Genomic DNA, 8,618 nt, shown 5'->3' on the forward strand with positions numbered 1-8,618 from the left:
TCAGTGTTTCGTTTGACATCTGTGAATTCATTAAGACGTAATTACATTCTGATATTCATTTTTCATACCGATGCTCCCGAAGCAATGTCGAACGCGACAAAGTTATAAATGTTTTGTTTACTTTGGTTTAAATTATTCATCATAATTGAGAAACGCTGCGGGACCTTTTTCTGGCACACAAAGAAAAACAGCATTTCCAGTTTCTTATATTTAGGTCAGATGTGCATAAAAATACATTCAGCCCCACAAACACAGGACATCTTGGGGACATGGAGGCTGTTCATATTGTTATCAACCTGCATCCTGAGTGATCTGATCACAAGGGGACAGTTTTACGCCTGTCAATTCACACCTGGTTTAAACGTGACATGACCACTTGTGATTGGATCTCACTTCGCTGTTCTATATGCAATAAACACATATATCACTGGGACATTTGCCGAATTAGTTACAAGGTTGCAATAATTCAGAATTTGTCAGAGAATCTGTTTCACAAAGTTTATAAAGTTTCTCCAAACTCAGCAACTCACAAAATTAAGCGATTTTTAAAGGGAGTCTGGGGATTTTTCCACTGGCATCAAAGAAGTAGCCTACATTGTTTACTGTTTACTGTATTTGTAAAATCTGGCATGTTTACCATCAATAAAATGTTTCTTCTTTCATAAAGTTAGTGTAAATGGTTAAAATCAGCTGAAACAGTGTGTTCAAATAGCTGCAACAAACACACTTTTTACAAGGAAAGAAACATCTCAGTGTTTTGTATTTAATGCCGAATTTACAAGAAGTGATGAATAATTTTGAAACTGTCATGGCCAAGTTTTGCAAAGTTTGTTTAGTTTCTCCTCACTCAACAACTCTTAAAATCGAGCAATTTGTTGAGGGAGTCTGGTGACAGTTACTAGTTTAATGGCTGGTTGTACGGAGGATGTCAGAACCTTTGCAGTTGTTTGTTCATTGTCTTTAGTTCAGTGTTGATTGTGTTAAGCTATATTTTTCTGCGTTGTTGTTTCAGTAGTGCATCAAACTCCAACAAAAACTGTGTTCTCTCTTTCCTAAATGTCCACTAGATCAATTTCAGCAATCGCAAATGCTTTCTTTTATGCTTTTATCTGTCAAAAAACTCTATTTAAAAGCAAAGTACCATTTCACCGCTAAACAGAGTTACCTTAGACGGCTGCAGAACTCTGACCTATTGATTGACGCCTCATTTGACTGGTTAGGAGCGTCTATGCCCGCCCAGTGGCCTGCAACAGCCAATGAGTGATTTCAAAGACAGGAGACCCACTCCTTGTTCCCGCCCCCTCTCTCCATGCCAGCCTCCAGGTGATTAATGCGTCATGTAGCCAATGAGATTTCAAATGGATTTTAAAGCCCCGAGCTTGGACGTTTATGTCATTTTATGCAATCTTGTCTTTGTATAGTCTGTTTTTCACCCATGAGCACTTGTTTTTTACCATTTTATACCCAAAAAATTAGTGTAAATGAGGAAATAAAGAACTATGATGAGTTTAATGTTCATGTTACTCTCAAGCAGGGGTATTTTGAGGTCACAAAATGGCATTTTTTATCCCTAGGCGCCTGGATATTTGTCAGAAAGTCATGTGTAAAGTGTCTTTTTAGTGATATGGTTATCCAATTTGAATTTGGACCATGTCAGACAATATGATGTGGATACATTGTGTTTTCCAGCTAATAGGGGCAGTTACGGGTCATCTGCAGACTTCAACATTCAGCCGAGGAAAAAATAATGAATAATTCAGTGCGTTCAAACTCTTATAGATTAATGCCAGAAGCACTTACAGAGCTCCTGACTGTTTTTGGGGAAAAGATTTGGACTGTAGCCCAAAACCATGCCTGTACTGGACTGGGATGGTTGTTAAGGGTTAATTTTATATAAATATCAAGGAATGGTAACAGCTAATCATTTCCCCAAGGTTAATATGTGCATTACAGACCCACTCTTAACTGATCAACAAGAGGTTTTACTTGTGATGTCACAAAAACTATGAAATCACACAATTAAAAGTAGTTTCTGTAATAACTTTCATTAATGTGATTATATTAATAATCTGAGCTATGATTTTAACATCCTTCTTACAGATGTTTTTGATCATGTGGCTGTTTTCACATCTGGATTTCAGGGTGTTTTTGTTCTGTTCTGGTAAAAAAAAAAAAAGTCAACAACCTGGTCTTTGTGTAAAGGTTAAAGTCTGGATCCCGAGAGAAAAGCTGACAAACAGAGGCCGTTGCTGAGGAGGCAGTTTGATTTATTGAAGTTGCTTTTGCTGCGGTGAATCACACGGGATGCAGTGGCTCAAGCAAACACCTTCATATCGACACACATGAATCAAATTCCAGGCGAAGCTTTGAAAGGAAATCCTGCTCTCGTCAGTTCCTCTTGCAGCTTAGAAATGCACTTTGAGTTTTAAAAAGGCATAAATAAATAAGGCAATATTGAAAATAGCATTTACCGACTGTACATATAAAGACTGATTATACTGTCACAGAGAGGACGGTTGCTCTTTACATCACAGTGCGACATATTTAAGGCAAGGATCCAAAAGCAACACAACACGTGTACATAAAAATACATTCAGTAAATCTGTCTTGGTACATAAACATGATGAAAAATAGATCTTTTTTTTATGTTCACATGCTGAGAGTGAGAACGACCCACGTGTGCAAAAGTTCACACAAATATTTACACAAACCACAAAATCACGAGAGCTTTGATTGGAAATCGACAGATATATCATGAGTGATTAAAATCAGCAGACTTGGGGATAAAAATCTATCTAAAAGCAGCATCCCTGGTCAGATTGGGTGTAAATATACAGTCAATGAGCCAGAAAAAACAAAATGGGAATACACATCAGAAGAAAAGGAGCCAAGCCACCCTTTATCTGCAGGTGCAAATCAAATGCCACCTTATGTGCCTGAGTAAACTGACATTCTCCTGATTTTCTCATTTTAAAGTCTCAACCTCTTCTACACTGTTTTAAGCACATTCTGCTCTGGAAATATCAAATCATTTGTAAATATATCACTTTTTGAGTCATTTTACAATCATAACACCTTTCATTTCAGGTCAAAGTCAATAAATATTGTGCGTAGGCATAAAAAAAGAGTCTGTGGTTGTGACTGAAAAGAGCTAAATTGTTGTATTTTGTCCTTGTGCTCATGTTTTGTTATTTCTAGAACAATCAAGCTCAAGCTCAGTGCACTTATCCTTTCAGGACAGCTCGGAAAATCACATCTCTTTTCTGCACAGTAGTAGTCAGCTTGCAGGGAGCTATTATCCCCCGGTCTTGCATTTCTTTGCTGATAGTTTTACCTCCATCGCAGCAAAACAGCACGCCTTAGTGGAGCAGGATGTTCCTTTCATTGTCCTCCTTCGTGACTGGCATGTGATATAAGAGGGAAAATCGATGAGATCTCATTGAAAGTAAATGTCACACATCTTTACATTCATTGTTATGCAAATCAAAAGCAGTACACGCCAGCAGGGACACGTGTGTCTTTGCTTGCAGTGTGCAAAATGCTCTTTCTGTTATGAAACATAGAGGTAGTCTTTCATTCACTATATTAATCACTTTGTTGGATATCCAGTGTTTCATATAGAGTACATGCACTGTGGCATTTAGGTTTCTACATTTCAGCAGCTGTGATATTTTAATGCCATAAACCATGATGATACTGAGAGATCTCACAGAGAAGCGAGGTGTTGTTGATTTTCTTTGACAGTGAAGAACAGGGTATGTGTGGTAGAGTTCAGAGTGAGGAATGGATCACAGTTTGAGCATGTGTTTATGCTGGTAACACTTTAAATTGCACTTCAGAGCAGCGCTTACTACGAAAACAAAAGAGCATTTCACTACAGAGCGGTACACTATTTTACACGGTGTTTGTAAACCTACCTCTTAGGCAACCTGACTCACGTAAGCACAGGCGAGCGCCCCTACTCATTAATCATTTACAGCCGCCTGCCAGAGCACGGGGGCACAACAGAGTCACATCAGTCCACATGGATTACAACTCAAAACACCTCAAAGTCCTTGTCGGACTGGTTTTCATTCTCACATTGAGGCTGTCGGGGTCGAAGCTCGGCTGACACTCAACAGGCAGCTCACACGCACAGGAAAGTGTGAGAGCAGCAGAAAATCTCCTTGAAGGTCTTCCTCATCTCCTGGCTGCGGAAAGCGTAGATGATGGGGTCGATGACGGAGTTGCACATGATGAGGATGAGGTACATGTTGAAGTGGGACATGAAGCAGGTGCAGTAGGGGTTCCTGGGGCAGGTGATCATGAGGATGAGGTGGAGGAAGAAGGGCGCCCAGCACACCACGAACACCCCGAGGAGGATGGTGAGGGTGATGGCGCCCTTCATGTTGGCCCGCTGGTGGATGGGCGCGTTGCCCGGCAGAGCGGCGATCCGCTTCATGTGCAAGCGCGCCAGAAGGAACATGTGCACGTAGAGCGACGCCATGAGAACGAGCATGGTGAAGAACATGGTGATGAGGCAGATGAGCACCGTGGTGCTCTCTGAGTAGATGATGAAGAGGATGCCAGAGACGGTGCAGCACGTCCAGATGCTGCTGATGACCAATATGGCTCTCCGCAGGGTGACAATGTTGTGGTACCGCAGCGCGTAGAAGATGGTGATGTAGCGATCGATGGCGATGGCGAGCAAGCTGCAGATAGACGCTAACAGAGAGCTACAGATCATAGAGTCAAATACATTGTCCATGTTCTTGATCAGCGTGGCGGGGATGGTCAGGTTGCCTCCGTCGATGAGCGCTATGACGATGGTCTCGGAGGCGTTGGAGACGCTCACGAGCATGTCAGCAACAGCGAGGCTACAGATGAAGAAGTACATGGGCGAGTGAAGGTTCTTGTTCTTGACGATTGCAGCAACAACCAGGATGTTCTCCAGCAGGCTGATGATGCCCAGAGTGAGGAACACCTCTGTAGAAATCAGCAGCTGTTCGTAGCATCCTGCCGATGAGTCCTTCTCCTCGGCTGGTAAGTCTTTGTTCAGAGGCAAAACTGACGTTTGGCTCCTGTTGTGGTAGCCCTGGATCAATCCATGGAGATCTGTGCTGTTCATAATGTCTCCTTTAAATTCCCCCTCTTCTGCTTCTTTGTCTTTTATATGTCCATCTGGCTCAGCAGCTTTAAAATCTCAACGTTTGTGCTTTGCAGCCATCCCCGTCTGGAGGACGAGCTCAGCTCCCTTGAGGTGGAATGAAAGAAATCTGTGCCGTTGTTCCTTCTTCCCTTCTTCACCCTTCAGGCTCTCCAAGAAAAGCAATTTTCTTCAGACATCTGCTGCTGTTGTTACTCTCAGCCCAAAACAATCCCACAGCTCTCCTCTCATCTCTCCACTCAGGAGAAAATTAGACTTTAGTCAGAAGTTATAAAAGAAAAGATGTTAAAAAGACAAGTAAAGGCTGAAAGAAAGGTGAGCGCAGGAAAGCAGCGTGTGTGAGACTGATTCACAAGAACATGAGATGCTGAGAGATCAGAGCGAAGCAACGTGCTGTGAGCACGGGCGGATCATCACTTTATAAGCTGCTGTGGTCGTCCCTCTCTCTCTCTCTCTCTCTCTCTCTCTCGCTCGCTCTGCTATTATATCACACACACACACACACACACCCCTGAACCCTCCTGTTGGTTTTCTGTCCTATCCGCTCACTGATAAGGTGGGAGGAGGAGGAGGAACACACTCTGGCTTGACTCACATGAATGAGCAAATTAAACTGAATGGATTTTAGAAACCATTACACTTTCAACATATTTTAACCCTTAAGCTGAAGTTAAAATATATAAAAAAACAAAAAAAACATTAAATAAAATCTAGTAGCTTAGGGTTAAACCTAACAGTTAAAACAATAAAGACATTATTCCTATAATTAGTTACCTTCAATGCGTTTTCACTCCCAAAAAGATGGTAATAATAAATATGAAACGACCTGTTAGACTTTTAAAATAAAGCTTGCTTAATAACAGTTCACATATTATGACACGTTATGACTTTTGGACTGTTATTAACAATGTCAAGCGGCAGTGGTTTGGTTATGTTTAGGCACCAAAAAAAACTATTTCGTTAGGTTTAGTCACCAAAAACAAAACTGCTTGGTTAGACAGATTTGGCAACAACATGCACTTGGATTCAAAGAAAACCTAATGGGTGAGTTAAAGGTCAAGAACAATTGTTTGGCTATTTCTCATAATTATAATTCAAGATTTACTACTGCACAAGCCTCACACGTAGGCAAGAAAACTACTCTGTTAGGTTTAGGACAACATTGTGGTTTGAAATACAATATCCCCGTAACTTATGTAACTTCAGTTATGTAATGTACTGATGTAAATTAACTGCGTTGAAATAACTCACCATTGACTTCTGATTTCACACTGGACACAAACGGTAATCTCCTGGGTGAAAGTCCTCTGCTTGTTTCACCCAAGCATCCTCATTATACTACTTCACTTGACTTCCTCCTTTGCTGCTGTAATAATTACTACAGCCACTCGAGGTTGCAGTCTAATGAGAAACGTGAACATGGGTTGTAATAGGCTGCTTTCACAGTCGACCTATATGACTGTTTTTCTGATGAGGACCCCTGGCACTAGAGGGACGTTTCTAGAGTGAGTGGAAACAGGCTGTATGATGTTGCCCTTTCACATGAAAAAGTCTGATCCACATAACAATAACCATCGCGTTTGAAAAGGTGTCTAGATATGGATTTTCGAGTGTGAAGAAGCAAATGCCACGTGGTCCGGCCAGAAGTTAAAGTGATCATAACACTGAGATGTTTGTCGACTGTAAAAATACAACAGTGCAGGTCCTCTCACTTCAGACGGAAACAAATTAGATGCCACCGTCGTTCACACTCCTCACTGCTGTGCACGACCAGAGGGAATGAGAGTTGCTGTGGTAAGCACACAAACCATAATAAGCATCTGAGACTTAATCAGAGTACAGACTATAATGAGGTTTTGCAGCGGCGGTCTGAAGAAGAGGAGAGGAAATGTGCTGCTAAGATGAGACAGACTTCAATCACTGAGGTCTTCGGCTCCGGCGGGCATTATCAAGATACAGAGAGAGAGAGGGATAGTATCTATTGCAGACATTTATCACTGTCACTGCCCGTGGGAAAGTGATTCACATCGGCCCAAGCTTCAGTTTGTGTGTTGATGTTCAAACAGCGAGGGTTCCCTGCATCCTTACACCTACTGAATGTAACTGTATTAAGCTTTTGTTTATATACTGGCAAGACAAGACACGGAAAGGAAAGGAAAGGAAAGGAAAGGAAAGGAAAGGAAAGGAAAGGAAAGGAAAGGAATGAAACGGACAGGAACATGAAGCAATGAAAGGAAAGGAAAGGAAAGGAAAGGAACGAAACGGACAGGAACATGAAGCAATGAAAGGAAAGGAAAGGAAAGGAAAGGAAGGGACAGGAAAGGAAAGGAAAGGAACAGGAAATAAAGGTAAGGAAAGGATATCAGTGGTATTGCACATCTCTCTGACACCCTGTCTGCAGCCAGATCAGGCTTTAAGAGTGAGGGGTTGGGCAGAGAACCATGAATCCGTGGATCATGCAGGCAGAACAATGGCTGGAAAGGTAGGATGAACACAAACTAGACAATTTGGCCAAGGCAGTGAAAGTTGGCTGCCATATACTGTATTCTGCAAGACTAATGAGGTAACTGGGGAATGGTGAGCATGTGGGCAGAGATGGTTAGGTGATGGGAATAGTTGGGAAGGGGTTAGTGCAGGGCAGGAGGGAGCTGCTGGATCTAAAAGGTGTATGTGGCTGAGCAAACAGCAAGTGGCAGAATGAATACTGGCAGCTGGATGAGGTCGTGACAATAAGTGCATTTACATTCAGTTTCCTGGGGAAAGAGACATTTTAATAACAGTGCTTTCAGACAGTCATGAGTGTAAAGCCCAGATGTAGAGGTGGTAAAAGACACATTCTTTACTCCAGTAAAAGTAATAGAGTACAGGCTCTGAAATGTACTCAGAGTATCAGAGTAAAAAGTCTCCCTCTGAAGGACATTTGTGGTCGAAGCTAACTGAGTCTCACGTCATATTAATATAATTCAAAGACTATTAAAGTTAAAGGTAGAATCAGTAGGATTTGTCCCAGCTGTACCTGAACGCACCACAAATATAGTTGATTGTTGAGTCTCATTCCCAGGACGTCAAATAGCCACATTTTGTGTTGGTAAAGCGTCCCGAGCAGCAACAAAGTGAGAAAATAAGAAAATCTCTGCAGATACGAGACACTAACACGCCTTTTCTCCCCATTCCAGCCTCCCTCTCTGTCTGTTTACGTCTTACGATGTTGGGAAGGCGGCGTGCGATGACGCCAAATAAAAATAATCCATAATTCAGCTCAAATACATCAAACTAAAGTAACAAGCCTGTTTTGAAAATGTGAGGAGGAGAAAGTTCAGATGTTTGTGTTCAGATGTAGAGAGGGAAAGTCACAGAGATACTCAAGTAAAGTACAGATACCTGGAAAAAGTATTTTTACTTTGTTACTAACCACCTCTGTCAGTATGTAGAGTTAGAGAAAAACAAAAACAAAAGAAAAACAAAGCAATAT

At 41.6% G+C, this 8,618-nt stretch overlaps 1 protein-coding gene across 1 annotated transcript; it reads right to left on the reverse strand.

Moving 5' to 3' along the window:
* Nucleotides 1–2,250: 2,250 nt before the first annotated feature.
* On the reverse strand, nucleotides 2,251–5,637 carry mc4r (melanocortin 4 receptor). The gene has a single exon (XM_073488641.1). The coding sequence runs from the start codon at nucleotides 5,105–5,107 to the stop codon at nucleotides 4,127–4,129; it is 981 nt and encodes a 326-aa protein (XP_073344742.1). The 5' UTR covers nucleotides 5,108–5,637; the 3' UTR covers nucleotides 2,251–4,126.
* Between the last annotated feature and the right edge of the window lie 2,981 nt (nucleotides 5,638–8,618).

This window comes from Pagrus major, chromosome 19, assembly GCF_040436345.1.
Source record: "Pagrus major chromosome 19, Pma_NU_1.0".
Lineage (NCBI taxonomy): Eukaryota > Metazoa > Chordata > Actinopteri > Spariformes > Sparidae > Pagrus > Pagrus major.

What these genes read in the sequence shown, in the direction of transcription:
- mc4r (XM_073488641.1), bottom strand. Translation starts at nt 5,107, where the DNA reads ATGAACAGCACAGATCTCCATGGATTGATCCAGGGCTACCACAACAGG.